At 39.6% G+C, this 23845-nt stretch overlaps 1 protein-coding gene across 3 annotated transcripts in view; it reads right to left on the reverse strand.

Moving 5' to 3' along the window:
- The window catches only part of NECAB1 (N-terminal EF-hand calcium binding protein 1), a 184409-nt gene that overhangs the window by 126531 nt on the left and 34033 nt on the right, over window positions 1-23845 (reverse strand). For all 3 annotated transcript variants that reach the window (XM_039240593.1, XM_039240592.1, XM_039240591.1), the window contains exon 3: window positions 21124-21232. In XM_039240593.1, the coding sequence (XP_039096524.1) occupies window positions 21124-21232 (109 nt within the window). The remainder of the gene's footprint in view (window positions 1-21123; window positions 21233-23845) is intronic.

Consider the following 23845-nt stretch of genomic DNA (forward strand, 5'->3'; position numbering starts at 1 on the left):
TCTCTTTCTGCCCCTCTCCTGCTTGTGCTCTCTCACTCTCTCTCTCTCTCCCTAGAAATAAAGAACCTAAAAAAAAAAGAGCAAGTGAAATTAAGTACTCCTGCAATTTCAACGTTAAACCAAAAGCTATTTTGTTATAATAACAAGCCTAGGAAAGCATTAGGTATTGGTGCCCAAAATGTGGTTATCTATACCAATAACATGTTTCCCAAAATATACCTCTTAAAATGCAGGTTGGAAGGTACCTGGACTGGCTCAGTTGGTTAAGCATCCAACTTTAGCTCAGGTCATGATTTCACAGTTTCTGAGTTCAAACCCCTCATTGGGCTCTGTGCTGACAGCCCAGAGCCTGGAGCCTGCGTGGGCTTCTGTGTCTCCCTCCCTCTCTCTCTCTGCCTATCTCCCTCTCACGTTTTCTCTCTCTCTCTCAAAAATAAATAAACATTAAACAAATTTTTAAAAAATGCAAGTTGGCAGGTAACTTTGGAGGAATCATTCCAGTTCTAACGGATTATCTTATGTAAGTTACATTAAAATCAAACACAGTCTCAGCTATGTTCAGTGTTGCATTATAGCTGGCATGAAAGTAACTACGTATCATTTTGTGGTAATTAGGGATATGTCAGTTTTTGTTCACCTAGCCCAACTTAATCCTTGTTTCACAGAATTTAGGATGTACCAGGTGGCACTTCATTCTAGAAAACTCTGTGGTCTCCCAGCAACTCAAAGGAAGATAGAAATGTTATACTGTTGGCTGTTAAAGATCACTCAGGGAAAATCTACTTTAAAAATTAAAAACATAGATGACACTCAAAGAAGAAAAATCAACATGCTGTTTGGAGCAAAACAGAAAATTCCTCACTTTGAAAATTATGTCCTACAACTTTTACCAGCCTAGAGTCTTTTCATTTGCATAAAGAAAAAAATGCAAATCTCAAGATAACCCAAAAAACCATCAAGTTAAGTGCAAACAGTTATACTTCAAAAGTTTTCTTGGTAACAAATATCACTTGAAAATTGCATAAGTTTTTTTTTAACGTTTTATTTATTTCTAAGATAGAGAGAGAGAGAGTGTGTGAGCAGGGGAGGGTCAGAGAGAGAGGAAGATACAGAATCTGAAGCAGGCTCCAGGCTCTGAGCTAGCTGTCAGCATAGAGCCTGATGCGGGGCTCGAACCCACTAACAGTAAGATCATGACGGGAGCCGAAGTCGGACGCTCAACTGGCGGAGCCACCCAGGTGTCCCTGCATAAGTTTTTTTTTTTTAAGTTTATTTTTTCAGAGACTAAGCACGCATCCATAGGGGAGGGGCAGAGAGAGAGGGAAAGAGAATCCCAAGCAGCCTCCCTGCTGTTGGCATGGAGCCTGATGCAGGGCTTGATCTCATGAACCATGAGATCATAGCCTGACTGAAATCAAAAGCTGGCCTCTTAAACAACTGAGCCACCTAGGTGCCTCTTACTTAAATATATGATGCTGTACCTTCTGGCTTATAAGCAATTTTTTTCAATTAATGGAATTTATTATCTTTGACAAAATACTATAATCAATGGACATGAACCAGGTGCCTGGTTTGCAGTTTTTTGGAAGACTGAAAAGAAACATCTGCAAAACTGAAAATAAGCTAATGAAGTAGCATACTGAAAGTTTCTAATTAATAACAGCCAAAATAAATAAATACGTTAAGCACTATAATTATGCATAGCAGGTATTTTACAAATATGAACCAAAGTCTTCCATCTGCCTGGGGCCCACAACATCTGCTATTATTTCCTTCTACTGATGAGGCTACAATTGTCTTAGAGAAGCAACGACGAGGCAGATCACAAACAAGAGAGGGTGTGAGAGCTCATTTCCTGTGTCAACTCGGTTGGGCCCCAGTACCCACATATGTGCTCAAACATTATTATGCATGTTTCCATGAGGATGTTTTTGGATGATATTAACATTTAAACCAGTGATCTGTGAGTAAAACAGATTGCCCTTCATAATGTAGGTGGGCCTCATGCAATCAGCTAACGGCCTGGATAGAAAAAAAGACTGATCTCCCTCAAGCAAGACTAAATTCTCTAGCAGCTGACTTTTGACGTTGAACTACAGTCCTGGCTCTCCCTGGCTCTCCAGCCTGCCAGCCTGCCCTGTAGATTTTGGACCCCGTGGTCCCCATCTTACATGAGCCAATTCCTTAAAATCAACCTCTTTGTATTTGAATGTATATCCTATGGACTCTCTGGAGAACACTGACTAAGACAAAAGGTCAGATTCTTGACTTTTGACTCAGGTTAAAAAAAAAAATTAGAAGAATACAACTTAATAACAGCTAAGCCTCCCCATCCCCCAACTAGATAAAAATTCCCTAGAACAGAGGAGGAAAATAGGGAGAAAGAAAGAGAAGTAAGATTCATGTATCATCTTTCCTAAGAAGGTCATTTACTCTGTCTTCCCCTCAAGGTCAAGTCCTTGGGGGTGGAAGTGTGTCCTAAAGAAGTTTGAGATCTGTTAGTAGGGGGGCTCTGTGACTCAACTCCAGACAGGAATTTTGATCAGTATGATGGGAGCAGTAGATATAAATCTGCATGGCGGGTCTGGGCAGAAGGACCTGTGACAGCTTTACAAAACTGCCCATATAGAGACTGGTTAGAACTATTTATTCCATGCTCATCAACCAGAACAGTGAGAAATACTAAGTGACTAGACCCCAAGGACAGTTTCAACACTGAACTCAAAGATTTGTTTCATCTCAACAAGGGATCATCTGGATCTGGGGGCAGTGGAGATATGACACAGGGAGCCAGGAGACATAAAAAGGGCCAGGGGCTAAGAACAAGGGAATGTGCACAGGACCTGCCTGGACTCATGACCAAACATTGGGTGGGAAGGAAGACACCACTGCAGGCACAGCATGGAGAGCTGTGGAGACAAACAGATGCCCCTCTTCTCTCATGATTTTGTACTAGGGGAGACCCTATACTCCTACACAAACCTCAGGAATGGGGGAGAGTGACCCTGTACTGATTGCGATTAAATTTCCACCATCCAGCAGAATGGAGGCTCGAAATAGAAATTAAACTAACTTATAGGGGAAAAAATTACAATAAAATAATTTTTAAAATAATAATAAAAAGGGGGCACCTGGGTGGCTCAATCGGTTAAGCGTCCAGTTTCGGCTCAGGTCATGATCACACGGTTTGTGGGTTAGAGCTCCGCATTGGGCTCTGTGTTGACGGCTAGCCCAGAGCCTGGAGCCTGCTTCAGAATCTGTGTCTCCCTCTCTCTCTGCTCCTCTCTGGCTCATGTTCTATTTCTCTCTCTCTCAGAAATAAATAACATTAAAAAAATTTAGGGAAAAAAATTATATATCCCATTTCTCACCTGAGTTTCTGGTCTGCTATACCCGTTAAGACAGGAGGCAGCATAGAATAGAAAGAAGGGTTCTAGAGACATGGGTTCTAGCCCAAGTTGAGTCAGTCATAGTTTTGGGAAGTCATTTATCTTCTCTGAACTCTTGTTTCCTCAAACATAAGATGAAAGAGTTAGACTAGGGTGTCCGTGAAGAAGCCAGGTTTTCCTTTTCCTTGACATACATTGTTAGTGATCTAAAAGCACGAAAAGAAACATCCTGTTCGGAGGAAATACTTCTGTCTAAAAATTATGCTAGATTTTGTATTTGCACAGTTTCTAGCTGATAGCGAGTGTGTGATACATATCTGAGTGAGATAAAACAAATCTTTGAGTTCAGTGTTGAAACTGCCCTTGGGGTCCTATCACTTAGTATGTCTCACTGTTCTGGTTGATGAGCATGGAATAAATAGTTCTAACCACAGGCAACTGGGTCAATGAAAAGCCACCAAATTCATTTCTCTGCTACACGCTAAAAGAAATATTAAAGATTTTCCACTCATGACCCTGTAAATCATAGCTACTTCAGAAATTAAAGTAAAAGGGGCACCTCGGTGGCTCAGTCAGTTGCTTAAACGTCCAGCTCTTGATTTCGGCTCAGGTCATGATCTTGCAGTTCCTGAGATCGAGCCCCTCAGTGGGCTCTGTGTTCCTTTCAAAATAAATAAACATTAAAAAAAAATATACAGAGGTACATAAAGAGATTCTACCCTCCTTCCTTTGCTAGGGCAAATGTTACTTATAAACCCCTTGGATATGAAGGGGAAAAGAAAACCAGTAGTAATCCACCTATTCAACCAAAGGAATGATTCTGGAAGGGGCACGAAACAGTGAGCTTCACATGCTGCTCTCTACCGTCATCTGCCATGTTCTCAGGCAGCTTCCCTAGCACTTACAATCCCGTTACCATTAGCCCTGTCTTGAAAATCCTTAGCAATTTAATTTGAGTAAAGTTCTTAAAACACACACCATAAAAACCATGCATAATGTCCTGAGATCCACTGAGAAAGACAATAAAGGAAAACTCCTCTGGCCATCTAAATGTCCGCATTGTTCGACACTGCAGCTCTACAGAAAATGTCTATGCTAGAAAGCCTCTAAGTGTGGTTAAAAGCTCGAGTCACGCACAGCACAGAGCTAGACAGTCCAGGACTCACTTGAAGAGCAAAGAGCTGTAGCAGACAAGCTGTTCCAGCCCACATAAAACAAATAGCAAACAGCCACCAGGAAGCCCACCCACACAGCGGGGCCTTGGAGAGTCCGCTGACGATTTGCGTCTACAGACAGCTTCTACAGTGTGAGATGCAGCTTACAGTCCTCCTACCCAGCACTTGTCTTTAAGGGGGGAGAAACAATGGAAAAATTCAGAAAGCAGTAACTTCCATCTATTTATTAGGCATATACATTTGTACTTGATATAATTTCAAGCCCGAGGACGAAAGGTAACTTTAAGATCACCTTTTGAGGGGTGACTGGGTGGCTCAGTCTGTTAAGCGTCCGACTTCAGCTCAGGTCATGATCTCGCGGTTCGTGGGTTCGAGCCCCGCATTGGACTCTGTGCTGACAGCCAGCTCAGAGCCTGGAGCCTGCTTCAGATTCTGTGTCTCCCTCTCTCTCTGACCCTCCCCTGCTCATGCTGTCTCTATCTCTCTCTCAAAAAATAAGTAAAATATTTTTTTAAAAAAAAGATCACCTTTTGAGGAGGCTCCCTGTGACCTATCTGGTAGAATTTTCCAGAGTCTACTTTTGCAATGCATGGAGTCCTGGCTTGTCCCACATTAAATGTCAGGCCTGAGCTACCTCTGGAGTACCCTTTTCTAACAATTCCTTCCGGGATCCAGACTGTTTTCCTTTCATTCTGAGCCACCACCACCCCCATTATCCATCAGGAGATTCTTCTCTCTCAAGCCAAACCCGGTATGCTCAGCTCCAGCCCTCCACGCTGTCTTAGGCAACAAGTCCCCACGTCACTGTCACTGCTGTGACACTTAAACACTAGGAGAAAGGGGAGGCAAGGCCCCTAACACGACGGCGTTTCCTATCTTCCCTTCCTTGGGGTAACCCAGAGAGTCGCACAGCCTCCAATACTCTCCTGTTATTACTGAAGGCAAGGCCCTCTGACCCTCACATATCGTCATACTGTGCTCATCTCCATTTTTCAAAGGAAGCCCATTTTTCAAGCTACTGTTGCTTCCCGAAGACATGATTAGGAAAAAAGCAGTTTCTGTCAACTGGAGTTCACATTTCTAAGGCTCTTCAGAAAGAGAGATTTTAATCTCCAAGGGCCCTCTGCCCAAGATAGGTCATTTCTACGCACATTTCCCAATCAACCACTTCGACTACCCAGTCATTAAATTGATAGCTTTGTCACAAGTATTTTTGTTCTTCCACGGTAACACCTCTTGAAATATTAGATTTCTATTCATGGAGGCCACCGGCGCCCCTGCCCTCACCGAACAGTCAGGACGGTGGGCAGAGAACTACCTGAATGGGGCAGCTTCCCAGCCACCGTTGCCTTCCCGGCCTCGAACCCAAAGGCAGCAATGAGCAATGAATGTGCCTCTCGTAGTTCCGCACTCACAAGCACTACTAACCCAAGTCAAATAAACTTCTCGTATTTATGTGGCACCTTCTTGGTTGCCAGACTAAACTGCTTTTTAACGTTTGTTTCATGAGTTTTCACGGTTTCCTGCCAGAAAATATTATTAGCGCCACCTAATATTCAAACATAGTAAAACAATGAAAAGTTTGCTTGGCCAAGGCCTTCAGAAACAGAGTGAAGATTACCACTCTGCCAGACGCCAGTCAGTGTGTCAAGCATGATTCCACAGGCCGCTGTACAGAGTAATGGTGAAGAGCCAGACTTCCCAGGCTTACTTCCTACTCTCTGTGTGTCTTGGGGAAAATTACTCAGTCTCTGTGTTTCAGCACCCTCATGCAAAATGGGCTCAGTCATGGTTTGTTGTGAAGATTAAATAAGATAATGATGGAAAGTTTTGTGTTTTTTTTTGTTTTTTTGTTTTTTTGTTTTTAATTTTAGAGAGAGAATGAGCACATGTGAGCAGGGGTAGGTGAGAGGGGCAGAGTGGGGGGTAAGAGAGAGACAGGAGCAAGAGACAGAGACAGAGACAGAAGAAGAAAGGGAATCTTAAGCAGGCTCCATGCTCCCTGCTGAACGTGGAGCCCAGTGCAGGGCTTGAACCCACAACCCTAGGATCATGACCCGAGCCAAAATTAAGAGTCAGATGCTCACCTGACTGAGGCACCCAGGTGCCCCAATGATGTAAAATTCTTAAAACAGGATCTGATACATAAACTTTAACCATTATTATTGCTCTATCAGGTTACTGGTTATCCAACATCTTTCTAGATCAGAAAGATTTAAACCTACTCAAAGACAAGTTTTCAAAATGATGATTCAGATAAACATTTTTTTCAAGGATAGCCAAAGTAGCCTCTTAATTGGGCTTTCTGTCTCCAGACTTGTCACCTCCCATCAATCCTCTTCATTTTGGGGAGAGCCATCTTTCTAAATCAGAAAACTAGTCCAGTCACTTCCATGTTTAAGACCCTTGTGTGGCTCCACACTGACCTGAGGGTAGAAATCCCAATGCCCCGCAGGCTCATAAGCCTTGCACAGTGGACCTGTTCCTCTTGTCCTCCTCCCCAGCACATTCTTAAACTCCAGCAGACTGCAAGCCTTTCAGTTCCTCCAACACGCCACCCTCCCTCTCACCTAAAGCTTCCCCATATGCCGTTCTCTTTGGCTGAAACTTTTATCGTCTCCATCCCCACTCAAATCCACACGTCTTCTTGATAGTAGCTCATCGCGCACTTAAAAGTCACTTTCAAGAGATCTTGACAGTAGACTGGGTTAGTCCCCACCCCTAACTCTAAAGCAGTTGTATTTCCCTGTCATAATTAATCAAGTTACCATCTTTCTACATCCCTGGCTAAACTATAAATCTCTCATTCACCACCATATCCTCAGCAACTAGCACAATGCAGTAAACACTAACATTTGTTGAAAAAATGGTAAATTCAGTTTGTATGGGCAAGACAGAGGATTAGTCACAGGTTGACCTCAAAGTTCCACTTATTAGCCTCTTTCTCTTACTAATCTCTAGGATCCTCTTCCCTGGAATTCCCAAGAAACTTCAGTGGGTTTTTGTGGTAGACTGTTACAATATTCAAGCTTTTTTTTTTTTTTTTTCTATATCAGGGCTGATTTTTTTCATAAAAAGCTGGGGGGTTGATTTAGAAGTTAAGAGGAAGGGTGAGTCGTGTAGTAGTGCTTTGCTGTTTTGACAACAACACTAAATGTGTGATACAATGTATTCTCCCTCCCCACCAAATTTAAAATACGTAGTATCTATAGCATTTTATATTAAATTTCCAGGGATTCATGTTACCAGGTTAAGAAATCTTATGTTGAAGACTTTACATAACAAAGGACAGAGATTTCCTGTGTAATCTAGGACTGTGAATGGGGGATTTTTGTCATGGGCTTTAAAATCTACATTACTTTCTTTACCCTAAAGAATAGTTCCACTCAAATACAGTGAGATTAACAATTTTTCATACATTCGTATCATGCTCTTTTCACTGGACTATGTTCCCCTGAATATACTCTATATTAAAGACAAAATCCCTTTGAGTTTTCATGAACCAGCAGTTAGCTCCATGGAGAATAAAAAGATTTTGAAACATAAAATATAAAGGGCAAGAATCCAGGATTAGGAATTCAAAGTAGAAGCAAAATGCAAAGGCAATTAGAATAAACAGCAACACAAAAATTCAAAGAGTAGAGACCTCTTAGAAGTCATTCTAATTTAAGTGACTGGTATAGACATCATCCTTCAACTTCAAGTTTAGAGATAGATCAGTCCAAGAGAGTGACAGAGGGAGAGATTGTAAAAGAGAGCAAAAGAAACTAGATGAAGAAAGGAGCTCAGAGACAGTGCACCCAATTCTGTTACATAAGCAGGGATAAATGACTAATTTCATGGAAGCTGCAAACTCAACTGGAGTAACAGTTGTCAAGATCAAATCCGAATTTTCACTTGGCAACTATACATGGTAAGAGAGAGGCTCTTTGTGCCAATCTCAAGTATATATTCATTTCAATCTGATGGCAGTGAGGATGGGAAGTGGAGGGAAAATTATGTATGCAAATAATTGAAATCCTATGGTTTTCCACCTGTAGATTTCTAATTATACTAAAAGCAATTTAATTAAAAACAGATTCACAGAAAAACTTAAAAATTAAACCATTAAACTCATTAGTGAATGAGTCAAGAACAATAGTGTTCAGCTGATACCCATGCTCCACTTTCCTCCTATTATAGTTTGAGTTCACTGCTAAAAGCTTTTGCTAGTTAGTCTATTTTTACCTACTGAGAAACCCTTAAGAACAGAAAAGAGGGGTACTTGCGTGGCTCAGTCAGTTAAGCTACCAACTTCAGCTCAGGTCGTGATCTCACGGTTTGTGGTTTGAGCCCTGCGTTGGGCTCTGTGCTGACGGCTAGCTCAGAGCCTGGAGCTTAATTTGGATTCTGTATCTCCCTCTCTCTCTGGCCTTTCCTTGCTCTCTCTCGCTCTCTCTCTCTCTCTCTCGCTCTCTCTCTCTCGCTCTCTCTCTCTCGCTCTCTCTCGCTCTCTCTCTCTCCCCCTCAGAAATAAATAAAACATTAAAAAAAATAACAGAAAAGAGAAGGGGCGCCTGTGTGGCTTAGTCGATTAAGCATCCGACACTTGATTTTGGCTCAGGTCATGATTTCAATCCCCACGACAGGCTCTGTGCTGAGTGTGGAGCCTACTTAGGATTCTCTTTCTCCCTCTCTCTCTCTCTTTCTCTGCCCCTCCTCCCCTCAATAAATACATAAACTTTAAAATAAACAGAAAAGAATATAATATTCTATATAGTAGGAGCTCCTTTTAAAGTAGGGAATCTTTGTTTTATATATAAATGCAGATCCACTAAACATACAGGGACAAAGGGAAATTCTTAATTTGAACATGTTTTCTGTCTGCTAATATAAATAATCCACATTCATGTTTTAAAATTACATTTCATGGCTTTTAGTTTGTGGGAGTACAGAACTACTTTAGAAGAGAAATACCTTTCAATAATTTAATTGAGAGTCCAAAGCCAGACTTATTATTTACTCTATTCTCCACAAAAAGAGTCAGTTATTATTTGACAGGATCCGTCAGTAGCATCGTCCTTTCTATTGTCAGTTCAGCCAGGATCTAAACTCTAGATATCACCAACAATGTGCCTTTCTATGCTTTTCTTACAACTAATCAATATGCCCCATACCTGGAAGAATCAGTCAACTAATCAAGTAGTTATTGAGTATACTGGAACAATTACTGGAAATAGTAGAAAACCATATTCTTGCCTGAAAGGATTGTATGATTTAGACTTGGAGACAAAATTAACATGTTCATGAAACAATTAGCAAAAAATAACAGAAGATCTATAATTAAATGGTACCCTATGAAAGCATAAACTGCAATTAGAGAAATTTGGAGAAAGAAGACAATCAGGAAATAAGAAAAGGTTAGTAAATACACCTTAACAATAATAATCATGATTACGATTTAATGGCAGGTGTTTACGTATTATTGCTAAACTTTGCAAAATGAGTTTTTACCTTGGCTCTATTTTACAGCCAATAATATTAAGGTTCAATAAAGAGCAATGGCCATCCATAGTACTCACTGCTAAATAGTGAGGAAGGATTTAAGCCCAACCTTGACCAGTTCCTGAGTTCTTTCCACACTACAATATTGCTTTTATGGAGTTGGGTGGACCTTGATGGCTAGAAAACTTTACTAGGCAGAGGAGAGGGGCAGGGCTATTCAGGCAAAGTGCCTAGTGTGAGATATGGGGAAGCAGGAATCTATCCCTCCTCACTGAGCTCATAACGTATATTAGAAACTGTGCTGGGTCTGGGAATCCATGGAAAGCAAAACAGTCATGACTTCTGCCTTCATGTAGTTTAGAGCAGGGAGGGCAGCATTAACCAAATAAATGCGGAACAAACATAAAATTGTAGTTTATGTAAGTGCTTCAGAGAAGAGATACACACTGCAAGCAGAAAGCAGAATGAGAAATCTAACCTAATAAGAAAGGGCAGGGCAGGCTTTCAAGAGGTATATAGATATGTATATGATTATTTAAATCTGAAAAAAGATACAGAAGACCACAGCTTCAGTGGTAGAGATTGGTGATGTGGGGTAAGATAAGCATGGGTAGTGGGAAAGGAAAATAAACCAAAGAAAACAGCTTACTGTGATTAAAGCAGAATGCACACAGTAGAAGTATGGTAACCAAATGCTATTGGTAGTTAAGTCAAGGTGGTGAAATTTCAGGTATTTTTATGCTCTTTCTTATGATTTCTGTATTATTTGAATTCTTTTTTTACAGTAAGTATATGGTATTTATATAATTATTATAGGGCAAAATATCTTCCTTAAGAGCTCTTAAAAAATTCATTTCAAAAGGAAGCAATCACTTTCAGGCTATTTCTAATCTATACTTATTTCAAAGATTCTGAAACCTGGGAACATCACAGAGGAAAAATTGCAAATACTCCACCAAACTGACTATTTTGAGAACAATGTAGTTGTAAAAGAGAGAAAGCTTGTATTTAGGTAGGGGTAGCGACTTTAAAGAGAATTAGATGGATTCATAAGATAAATGAGCTGGGAGGGGGAAAAAAGACAGAATTGGTTGGTACATTGCAGGATGGGGGTGGGGGGGGAGGAAACCATCCAAGAAGTAGCATCATGTAATTTTAAAAGATTAGGATTAACATTTTACTGATTTGATTTCATCCATTTGGTGGATATTGGTGAAGTCAGAAAGAACACTGCATTTATATGAATAAATAATTCATTTAGAGTCCTTAGGAATCAACTTTTGAGTAGTAATCGATTTTACTTTACCACCAGCAACTGTATTATGGCCGATGTGAAGTAAGTTGAGTAAAAATTTAAAAAGGATTCACATTCTTTATTGGGAGGAAGAGATGACAACCAGAAAAGACCTCTCTAGATAAGATTAAAATATAAGATGATCTGAAACAGCTTGAAAGAAGCCTTTACCACAAATGATTAAAGAAAACAGTAAAACTCTGAGTGCTCTGAAGAACAATGGAGAAAATGAGGCAAATGTAAAGTGATGGAGTGGAGGGCGGTAACGAACTAAGTCCAAAGTAGCAGATGAATTTCATATATAAAGGCAGGGTGGAGGGAGGGAAAATGTGCAAGGAATGGAAATAATGTCCACAAGGAAAAGAATAACATCTCTACATTGTGGTGACTCCCACACTGTAAAAATCCTACATAATGATTATAAAAAGGGAAGAGATTAAGGCAGCAATTAAGGCAATTACCTCTATACCGTACATACAAATATATTCTGCTACAGAGAATGAAGCACCTCTTCATCAAAAGGAAAATACCTGAAAGTGATTTTTAAAATTTGCTTTGGGATATTTTTATGTATTTTTTAATTTGAAAAAAGAGAGAGAGAGAGAGAGAGAGAGAAAGGGAACGTGAGTGAGGGAGAGGGGCAGAGGGGAGAGAGAGAGAGAGAATTTTCAGCAAACTCCATGCTCGGCATGAAGCCTGGCATGGGCCTCAGTTTCCAGACTATGAGATCATGACCTGAACTGAAATCAAGAGTCAGATACCTAACCAGCTGAGCCACCCAAGCACCTCTGGAATATTTTGATCTCAGATAAGACAAAACAAATAGTTGAAAATCTGAAAATTTACTGAAGCGGCATGATAGTGAGCTGGAGTTTGGTTTTTAGTCACCCCTGGGATAATCCTGGGCCCTTACATAATGTATCCGTGTAACCTTGGGTGAGTTACTCAACTTTCTACATCAGATTCCTTAACTGTAGGTGGTGAAGAGGAATAATACCTTTTTATACGGCTTTTGTGAAGATTAAATAAGATGATGCGAGTAAGTGCCTGGCACACAGTCAATAAATGTACTTTTTTTATTCCATTGAAAATTAAATATATTTTTTAGAAATTATATGTGAACTACCTTGACACAAAATTTGGCTTGTCTACCATCTCTGTCAGAGAAAATTGAGACCAATTTTTTTTAGAAGTTATAACTAAAGAGAATCCATTTCTACATCACTTGAAAAAAATCTCCTTAAAATTCTCTCCTTTATAAATCCTCCAAACTATGCTAATCATCTTAATTATAAAGAAGATTTGTTGAGTCCTCACTTTTCCCCCAGGAAAGAATCCTGAGCTCAATCAACATTGCAGATTGTGGAATGGCCTGATTTAGGAGGAAGTGCAAGTAGTGTCAAGGAAACGCCATCACAGGAAAGTAAACAATTTTAAAAGGAATTCACAGGAAGAAGCCTGTCTTTTTCTCCCCGTATCTTTATGAGCTAGAGATGTTCAAAGAAAGTAAACAGGTTTCAGAGATGACTGAAGTGAAAGGCATATCTGAACAACAGGTGAGTAATAAGTAAATTTGATGGCCACAGGTTAGTGCTAATGGCCAAATGAAATCAATAACTGGAGACCCGGTTATACATTAGAGTGAGGTCTAGTAAGATTGTAAGACTTCTGTTTTCGGTCTCTGAAAAATGTGGCACAAAATGTCCCTGTAAAGAATATAATCAGATAATGTTTCTTTTAGCCATGTTCATAGTTCCAATTATTAAATTCTTAAGAAGTAAGAATAACACAATATGTGAGAACTGCCCAGAGTATCCAAACTCAGTGGGTAACTATGGAGAAGGACTAAAAGAATAAAGAATGGGTGTCACCCACAAAGTCTGCCTAACTTTTGGAAGTCCCTGAAGAGAAAGAGGGGTTGGCAGGACCACACGGAGGGGAGACACAGCACTGCATGCATGCATGATTCTAGTAGTATTCGAGAGTACAGGAACACATGAACACTGGGAAGAGACACATCAAATGGTCAGGAAGGGAGCAGACATAGGGAACTACAACCCTGGCCCGGCATGCCTGTTAAAACAGATTTCTCTCTGGCTTCCATCTTTTTCCTTATAGAGAACTTCAGATTTCCCTGAATGACCCCACACTCAATAGAAACTCTGGAGTTCAAACTGTACCAAGCCTCTTGTCCTATTAGGGAAGTGGATTAAATTCCTCCAAAATATGAGCGGGGAAGGGAAAGTCTTTGAGACTGAGGAAGCAGGTGATCTACAAGTTCTGCCTGCCCAGCACTGTCCTCCTTATTCTGAAAATACCATCCTGCTTCTCTTTCATGTTATGTTTTCCCAAAAACAGTGATTTTTTTCAGGGATGTGCATGAGACCCAAGTCAAGCTAACATAATTCAAGATCAGAGTTTTGCTGGCGCCACTGGGAAAGGACAGCAATCTCTGAGAGTTTGCCAAGCTGGGGGCAATATGAACCCAGAGCTTCTAGTCTCTCTTCTTGACATCTCAGCAAGAGGATCTGCTCAAGAGAATAGGCAACACAGAGAAAAGAAGAGGTAGAAGTTGATGGAAGACTGATTCCTAGCACCATTGCTGGGGTACTTGCTCCAGCACACATAAAGCCCATCTCTGGACTTTTCAGATACAGAAGTCAGATAATTATTTTTTCAGGTCAGCTTAATTATGTTTCTGTCACTCACAACCAGCGAAGTCCTGCTTGCTACATTATCTTCTGCCCCACTGTGACTTCTGCCACGAAGAGCTTAGGAGAAGTTGAGGAAAATCTGTAAAGAATGTTATTCTCTCCCTCCTTAGCATTACAGTTCCTCTGACTCCATGACTCATTTGGCATATAAGCATTCTAAACTAAAATCATCGGCCATGGTTAACAGATAACTCATGTCTCTCTCTCTGGGAAACAGCATACATCGGCTGGCCTTTCTCTGTTTATGCCAAGGAGGTTACTTAATGCCTCGACAGAGGTCAGCCCACAGCCTAGTTCTTACAGCTAAGTCTTGATCACGGAGCCAAAAGAAATGCTCTGTGTTCTCTGCTAGTTTGTTCTCTGGCCAGTTTGGGCCTTGCTGGGATAGCTGGACCACTCTTCAGCCAGAGCTCCTTTGTGCAATCTATATCGCTAAAACTCAACGCTGGACACCCAGTCTGTCCACTTTATCTTACCCGTTATACTCCGGGATTTGATTTTCGCTTCACTCTCTTGACACCCTGGCATATAGCTACACACCTTTTGCTCTTTTCTGATTTCTTTCCTGTACTTGCTTAGCTTAGCACCTGGGATTGTGATCTCCACCACTCTCCAGGCTCTTAGGTCTGGGTGCTGCTTTCTGAGTGTTCAGTTCCAGTGAAGATGGGATTGGTTATTTTAATAGGAAGATCTCTCTTGCCTGCTATGGAAATGCAGCGAACCTTCCAGTCTTAATGCAGTACAAGCTGTGCCCCATACTCTGCAGACCAACCTACTGCTTCTTTTGTGGGCACAGATACTGCCTTCCTTTCCTAGTCCCCACAAAATGTGTCTACTTAAGCATGTGATGAATAACTCAAGGGAGAAAGTGGCTGCATCAACCAGCTCATCAAGCTTTGGCATTTTGCTGTCACGCACAGATAGAAGAGGAACAATCTTCTGTTTCAGTAGGAACCAGATCCCACCATCTGGAATAAACCCTTTGATATCATTACTCTCCAGTTACTATGGGATTTTATCTCATCATTAGTGCATAAAACTGTCTTCAAATATTAGAAAGATGTGTCATAACATATTTGTATTCTGCATGTCCCCAAGGAACAAAACAAAGAAAAATTAGTGGAAGTTGGGAGAGAAATGTGCAGTTTAGTTTAGGAAAGAGCTTTTTAAGCTTTCAGAGCTAGCTCAAGATGGACTATGCTCTTTTAGTGGGTGGTGATATTTCTGTCACTTTGGTGTGCTTCAGTGATTTAACAAGTATTGGGAGAAGTCCCAGTAACTGGCACTGGAAAAATCATTTTAGCCTGGAATGAGGAATACTGGACCTGAAGCCAGAAACTGTCCATCTCTAGTTAAACCCTCTCCCCCACCCCCCATCTGCGGGCCCTGGGAAGCTTTTCTGTGTGTTCACTCTTTGACCTAAGAGCAAAACTCCCATCTGGTCTACCATTTGGCCTATCTTAACAATCTGGAACTCCAAAGTGCAGTATACTGAAAGAATCATTTTTGGTCTCTAGGGGATCTTTCCCCCGCCTGTGCTATGGTTAACACCACAGGGAATTATGTTAATTTATTCATATGTTCCTCTGACTGAAAAATGTAGACAAGTTGCCTTTCTGATGAGTAAGAACACTTGTGATGAACTGTGGAAGTTTCCTCTTGACCTAATGATCTTCCTTCTATCTATTCCTGTTCTCTGATATGATGGTTTCACTTTTTAAATTAACAAAGTGATAGATTTAGGTTTTTGCTAATATCATCTTTTGTCAAACTTAAATGTTAAGGGTTTTATGTATTCTTTACTAGATAGCAACTTTTACAAATTTGAGAAAAATGTGTGTCTGAAACCTTTTAATGGAGCTGGAAAAGATGTAATAAGGCTAATTAAAATGAGAGATTAACAATTATTTTTTTAAGAAGGAAAAAAGATTAGGCATATTCGTCAACCCAGAGAGAAGGCAGTTAAAATGAGGCTTGACACAAGTCTGTGAAATCATGGAAGGCTTAATAAGATGGATATGACATTCTTCAGAATGTTCTGGAATAGTAGATTGTGGGCACTTCCCTTAAGGTTTGAGAAAGTTAAAATTTTCAACAATATTTTGCCCTGTTGACAAAAACTTACATTTTGACCTTCTTTTTCTTTCCTATGCCATATATCCTGAGGATCAACCACAGAAAAAGCTGGATTTGTATTCCACACTCAACCACACTATTCAAGAAAAAACTCATGAAAATTTTCCAAATATCCAAACATAATGAAAAGATCAATGTTAAAATTAATCTTTGGATAAAGGTGATGGAAATTTAGACTTCTGAGGTCTTCAAATGTCTCCTACTTTCTTTCAGGTCCTTTTCATTTCTAGTCCCTGTTCTGAGTGAAATCTTCAGGGCATGTAGATTAGGAATGTAATTGCTGGCAAATCACCCATTATTAAATTTCCAATCAAACAATTAGGATGATTCACGGAATTCTCATTAGAATGAGACTGTACCAAATTTTGAGGTTAAGCTTGCAACTGTGCAGGCCAGAAAAGTGAGCAGAGCTCTCTAGACATTTCTTTAACACAAAGGGATGTATGCTTGAAGGTTTCGTTTTGAAATCCACTAAAAAGAAAATTCTCTGTGATTCAGACCTATAGATATTTCTAATCTTAGTCATGTATAGAAATCTTTGCAGTATCTCAATGTTCTTCTGAAGCTGTGTGTCTTTCACTTTTTTTTTTTTTTAATTTGTTGGTTACAGTTTCCTTGTATCCAGGGGAGGAAATCTTCAGACTGAAAAGATCCAAGTGGCTGCAGGGCACACTAAAAGCTGCAGTGGAATCTGCTAAACATAATTTCTCAAATGAACATATTGATTTTTTAAAATAAAAGAGCAAAGAAATGAATGGAGGAAAGGAAAGGAAAAACTCAGGAAGCTGGATTTGTAAATTAAGATTGCTACCTAAATGAGTGTGGAGAGGACCATATATATGTTTTTAACTCGTCCAAACCTTTTTTCAATCAGTGCACAGCCCTATGTGTATAGTTTGTTCACTGAAAAGCTACCTGTAAACACATGGTCTCTGAGAATCTGTAGGTTGACCTGACCTGATAGGTTTTTTTTTTATGTCCTTTTACAAGGAATAATATACTTAATTTTGACATTTAAATATCTTAATGATGTGGTACTACAGGGAAAGCTACAATTACATTTCTAAGTAATATCTGCTTTTCATGATCGAGCATACTTTAAGAGCACAATATTTTGAGAATATTTTTCATGAGAAAAAAGGGGAAAATTTAGTAGCAAGACATGTTCTCAGTATTTTCCTTACTTATTTCCAAATATTTTCAGAGCGGATATGTCACTTTTCAAACACGGCAAATATAATATTTATAGCAAAGAGAAAAATTTCCATAGATGGCAGAAATGAGTGAAGGTAATACTGTCTTAGCATATACTTTTGCAAGGAAGAGAATCTTACTCAAATAAGCTCGAGAAAATACAGTATATTAAGTGGATAGTGATTTAATAGACTCCAAGATGAAGTTAAACCACCAGATATTGGGAGGGGCAGGAACCAGATACCCCTAGGGGCCTGAGCAGCAGACATTCATCGTATCTGAATCTGACAGTTGACCATAAACATGAGACAATGGGTCTGAGTGACATTGTCTGGCCTATGTATAAATTGGCTCCTTCAGGCCAGGCTACCCCCTTGATTAAATTAGAATTGTTAGTGACGCTGAGTGTACAAGAATATATTTTTTTATAAGTTATGTGGAAGGGGAAAAATATGGCATATATAGTACAATCACTAAGATAATTGAAACTTGGATTATGCATAGACAAAAGTTATCACTTCCTTGAAGTATAGCTCTGCAACTTCTATGTCAGTGTTTGAATTAATGCCCTTAAAAGATCAAAGCCTGACACTGACATTCTTTTTCTTTTTTAAGGAATTTCATGAATACAATTCTGAAGTCTCTAATATATTTTAGCTCCAAATTAGGTTGAACACCCTTCTCTGAAAACAGTTACCAGAAAACACTTAAGTGTTTTTACTAATGCATGAATGGCAGCAACTGGTAGTAATAATTACTCCTTTGGACTTACTGTATAAATCACTGCATATAATTCTTTAGCATTTAATGTAATCTTAATGCTATGCCAAGTAATTTCAACTAATAAATACATAAGTAAAATAGCAAAATGAAGCCAATAAGGTTTGCTAAAAACTTTAGTTTTCATAATATGAGTAAATGTGTCTTGAAAAATCTCTGCGACACCTAAGATTGCTATTATGACTCTCAATAATTGTTCTAAACCTGGATATTGTTAAAACTTTAATGGCAAGTATAACGAGAAATAAATAATCAACATACATGATGGAGTATTAGCATCTCAGCTTCTAACATTTGAGCCGTAAAGGGAGTCTTCTGCTCTTTATTTCACTCAGGAATTCCTTCTCAGAATGGTTCACATGGATTCCTTCCTTCCACATATATTCATTATTCCCTAGCAGTGATTTAGGAATTCAGCTAACATCCATGACCTTTTTCCACCTTTGCTCCCTTAGTTCTGTCCTTCAGTAGAACCACAATAACCTACAAAGATGGTGCTCCCTGGCTTAAGTGCTTTAATGGCATTTCCTGGCCTGCAGTATAAACTTGAAGCGCTCTTGCATCTCAGAGCACAAATTCCTTCTTGCCCAGCCCATTCTTCCGTTTCCAGATTTTTCTCCTCCCCCCTCAGCCTTACAACTGATGACACGCTCATAACATGAAATACTTGTCACTCCCATCCACCTTATACTTTTAGATCTTGTGCTTTTTCCTCTAGCTGGAATATTCCCTCACTCCATTTTTTACCTAACTGGCTTCTGCTCCCCCATAAAGACTCCGCTCCTGGCTACCCAATCCTAGGAACATTCCTGGAGCTTATCAAACTAGGCTAAAATTCCCTGCCCCACTGTGTTATCCCAAAGTATCCTCTATGTACCTCAGTCACAGTATCTATGATATCATATAGAAATGACTTGTTAGTGGGTCTACTGTTTCATCAACTATAAGCAGCTTCCATATTGTACCAGCCCCTTCCTACTAGGGACTTAGACTTGTTGAACAGAATGAAACTTCTGATACAGTTATCAGCTAATACTATTTCTGACAACAAAAAAATGAAGCTGTTTCATAAGGAATTTGAAATTCCAACAGACAAAACTTACAGACTGATTATTTTCAAAATTTTCCACTGCTTGAGGAAAGTGAATTTAATCTTTTAATTTTTCTCATTAGTTCACCACACACAAAAAAGTCAACGCCTCAATGTTACCCAAGAGGATGTTCCTGGCAAGCTGGCTCCCTGCCAGGACCATCTCCACACTTTGCCTAAGGCGAGACAGTGACTGTTCAAGTAGGAGACACGCTGAAGGGTCTCCAGGCATGGCTGAGATGACGGATGCATTTTCCACATGAGAATTCTGTAATCACGACTGTTACAAATAGCGTGACTTGGATCAATTACCCAAATCAAACAGCATATTTCTGTTGTTCAATAGCCTAAACTCCTCCTTATTTTATATTTCTAAGTATAGTAAGAATATAAATAGAAACTTTATAAATGCTATACAATGCAAAGGAAAGACCTACATATGTAAAATAAATAAAATAGATCACTATATACATTGATTATTCAGAAAAAAATTCTATGTCCTGTATTACCTGCATGTCTCAGGTAACAGTGATTTGGAGTGAAGCACATCTGAATCGTCCAGAAAATTGCTGCAGTTCCACACTTCACTACATTAATATAAGAATGGTCTCAGGACAAGTTTTAGATGAAGCAAACTGAGATGAAACTTAAGAAAGAAGGTAGCATCCTACTTTCTTATTAATGACACAATTAAAATTATTTCTTATCTTTGCTTTTGTCTTACATTCTGCACATTCTAAAGCTACTTTAATCAGGCTCCCTACAGAAAATCACTGTTTTAGGGGCACCTGGGTGGCTCAGTCGGTTTAGCGACTGACTTCGGCTCAGGTCATGATCTCATGGTTTGTGAGTTCAAGCCTGCATCGGGCTCTGTGCTGACAGCTCTGAACCTGGAGCTTGCTTTGGATTCTGTGTCTCCCTCTCTCTCTGCCCTTCCCCAACTTGTGCTCTGTCTGTCTGTCTCTCTGTCTCTCTCTCAAAAATAAACATTAAAAATTAAGATGTGGTTTATCTATACCATGGAATACTACATGGCAATGAGAAACAATGAAATCTGGCCATGTGTAGCAACATTGATGGAACTTGAGGGTGTTATGCTGAGCGAAGTAAGTCAGGCAGAGAAGGACAGATACCATATGTTTGCACGTATAGGAGGATTAGGAGGAACTTAACGGAGGACCATGGGGGAGAAGAAGGGAAAAAATAGTAGGGGAGAGGGAGGGAGGCAAACCATGAGAGACTCTTGAATGCTGAGAACAAACTGACGGCTGATAGAGGTGGGAGGGAGGGGAAGGGGGGTGATGGGCATGAAGGAGGGCACTGGTGGGGATGAGCACTGGGTATTATATGGAAACCAACTTGACAATAAACTATTTAAAAAAATAAAAATAAACATTAAAACTTTTTTAAAAAGATCACTGTTTTGCAATTCAATACTCAGTTTTTCAGAGTATTTCCATTACTAAAGAGGGGGTATCTCAAAAGTAAACACACAGAAGGGTGGCTGGGTGGTTCAGTCTGTTAAGCAACCACCTATTGATTTCCATGCAGGTTACTATCTCAACTTCAAGATCCATTTCCTGGTTAGTTCCTAAGACCCAGCCTTCATCCAGCTGTGTGCTGACAGCTTGGAGGTGGCTTGGGATTCTCTCTCTCCCTATACTCCTCCCCTGCTCACATGTGCACTCACCCAAGTACTCTCTCTCTCTCTCAAAATAAATAAACTTCAAAAAAGAGTAAACATACAGAATTAAACATTATAAAATGTGCCCTTTACATATTTTCTCACTCTCTCCTTCATCAGCATGTGCTTGTTCACACCTTCCCTACATCATTTACAGAATCCAATGATAAAAAAGTTCCTTACTTGGTATTATGTGTATCAATGGTATGGAAGAGCTCATGTAATTCTTCTCCACTCAGAACACCATCTGCAAAATATGCTTTGAATTCTTCAAAGGACAATTTTCCATCATCTGAAATAATAAGAACACACAGAAGAGAGGCAAATCATTTCAACTTTGTATATTGTTTTGTCTTTTAATTTTAAAATCCTTGCTCAAATGCTTATGAAGTTTTATTTGTTCATGTATACACATTTATTTACAAAGAAAGGGGGCACCTGAGTGGTCAGTCGGTTGAGTATCTGACTTTGGCTCAGGTCATGATCTCATGGTTTGTGAGTTCAAGTCCCATATCAGGCTCTGTGCTGACAGCTCAGAACCTGGAGCCTGCTTTCGTTTCTGGGTCTCCCTCTCTCTCTGCCCCTCCCCCACTCAGGCTCTGTCTCTCTCTCAAAAATGAATAAATGTTAAAAAAAATTAAAAAGAAAAAGAAAGAGTAACTGAAGGTGTTAAAAAGAAAACTAATTTAATACATTTTTATAGTACATGGACTTCAGATATTTACTCCCTGATGAAAGAAGTCTTCATGGTTTTAAGTATGTTTGGATTCATTTACTTCCACATTTAACAAGCAAACATACCAAAAATATATCCACACAACCAAATAAAAGCCTAATACAGAGTCAATTATTCAGACGTTTTGTCTTCATATACAGGACCTAGCAGTTTACAGGATAAACAGATGTTTAATAAGTGTATATTGATTAAATAATCATGTAGACTTCAGAATTATTATTGCAATCTAACAAACTGTTCATTCCTTTATTATTAAAACAAATGAACACATTTAAAGATAAATGCATTTTACTTGTGGGATACAAATGTACATGAAAAATCAGGGAGTCTAATAAAAATAAATAAGCAGTGTAGGGGCATAAGTATAACTATGTTACACTGTAAAACACAGTAAATGCAGTAAGAGATACACTGTGGAATGTATGGGTGTCAGGGTAACACAAGATCCTTCATTTGGGGACATGAGCAGTTTCAGTAACTTTTGCACCTGACTTTCAATAACAGGTAAATCTGGATAAGCAGAGATGGAAGAAATACATTAATAACAGATGAAAGTAAAAGATCTCTAGAAGATACAGCAGCAGAGAATTTAAGGGAGTGAGTGGACATGAAGGAAAAGGAAAGCATCCTTCCTTCTGAGGAAGAAGCTGGTTTGCCAGTTATCTCAGGTACGTTGCCAAATGACTTAAGTGATGGACTAATCTTCTCCCTTTACAGAGACAGCAGATCACTAAGGAGGAGGAACTCAGGGTCACAAAACTCCTACATGTGGTCCCACCAACACTAGATTGAACAAAGTGGAATCTTCTTTGAGAAAAAGGAGGTAAGATTTGATAGAACTGGATCTTCAAGACCCATTGAGCTTATTTTTTCATCAAAAGATGGCCCACAGACCACCTGGAGTTCAGTTAAAATGCAGATTCCTGGGCCTACCAGAGAATCTGAATCTCATAGTGGGGGGGGGTGGGGGGGCTGTCAAGGAATCAGGGTTTTTAGTGACTTGTGAGACTCCTCCTCACGGTAACACTTAACATAAAGGACACAATAGACTTAATCACTGAATGACCTTCTTTTTCAGATAGGGATGTAACATTTTCAAAAATCCTGATTTGCAAAATATAAATTTAAACACCCCTGAGAGTTTTAAAACTGCATATCATTTTACTTTTTAACTTAATAAGTGCATTAAACCAATCTTCTAGTTAATTCTTGGCATTAGCTAACTGGCCAGAAATAATATTAGAGGTCCCAACAAACTCAATCAGGATCTTGCACTGAATGATTTCCTCACTCCTAGACGTCTCCTGGACCAGTCTGCCGGGCTACCAGCTCAGTCAGTTAAACAGCAAAGGAATCCACTGTAAAATGGTGAATCCACAGGCTTATCAATTGTCCACTTTTGTATTTATGCTTTTGGATGGGCTATTTTAGTGTCATTGTCTCAAATGACTATTTTTAACTTTGGCTCCATGTAACCTGATGTATATTCCAGACTAGATGTAGTATAGTGTCTCTACTGTGTATCTTCTTATTTTGACCAAAAAAAAAAAATATCACCAGGCTGGGGAATTTGACACAAACCACATCTAGGTATATGTGAAAGAAAGAGAAGGAAGGAAGGAAGGAAGGAAGGAAGGAAGGAAGGAAGGAAGGAAGGAAGGAAGGAAGGAGGGAAGGAGGGAAGGAGGGAAGGAGGGAAGGAGGGAAGGAGGGAAGGAGGGAAGGAGGGAAGGAGGGAAGGAGGGAAGGAGGGAAGGAGGGAAGGAGGGAGACAGGAACAAACCGACTATTTCCAACTCTACTATGGACATTTGTAACAAACGTAATAATACATATTCATGGTGGAATGTTTTCCTTGGTGACTATTTAATAGTTCTCATGTGAGCTAAACTAGGCTATTAGGGACCTTAAGTTGTCTGAGCACCCTATGGACAGGGTGGGCCTCTGTAATACTGCTTTATAATCACCCTAAGTAAGGAAGTTCAAGTAATAATGTAAATACTACCAAATAAAAGCACTGAACAACAAGTGCTCTGATGATTCTATGGGGGCTAATAGCCTTTTTTCTTCGTAATTCTTATTAGAAAAAATATTAAAAGAAAAAGAAGTCATTCAATTACAGTCCTGACTTGAAGGACGGAAACTGAATTTTGAAAGCCTGTTTTTACC

The sequence above is a fragment of the Hyaena hyaena genome, unplaced genomic scaffold, assembly GCF_003009895.1.
Source record: "Hyaena hyaena isolate Hyena2069 unplaced genomic scaffold, ASM300989v1 scaffold_177, whole genome shotgun sequence".
Lineage (NCBI taxonomy): Eukaryota > Metazoa > Chordata > Mammalia > Carnivora > Hyaenidae > Hyaena > Hyaena hyaena.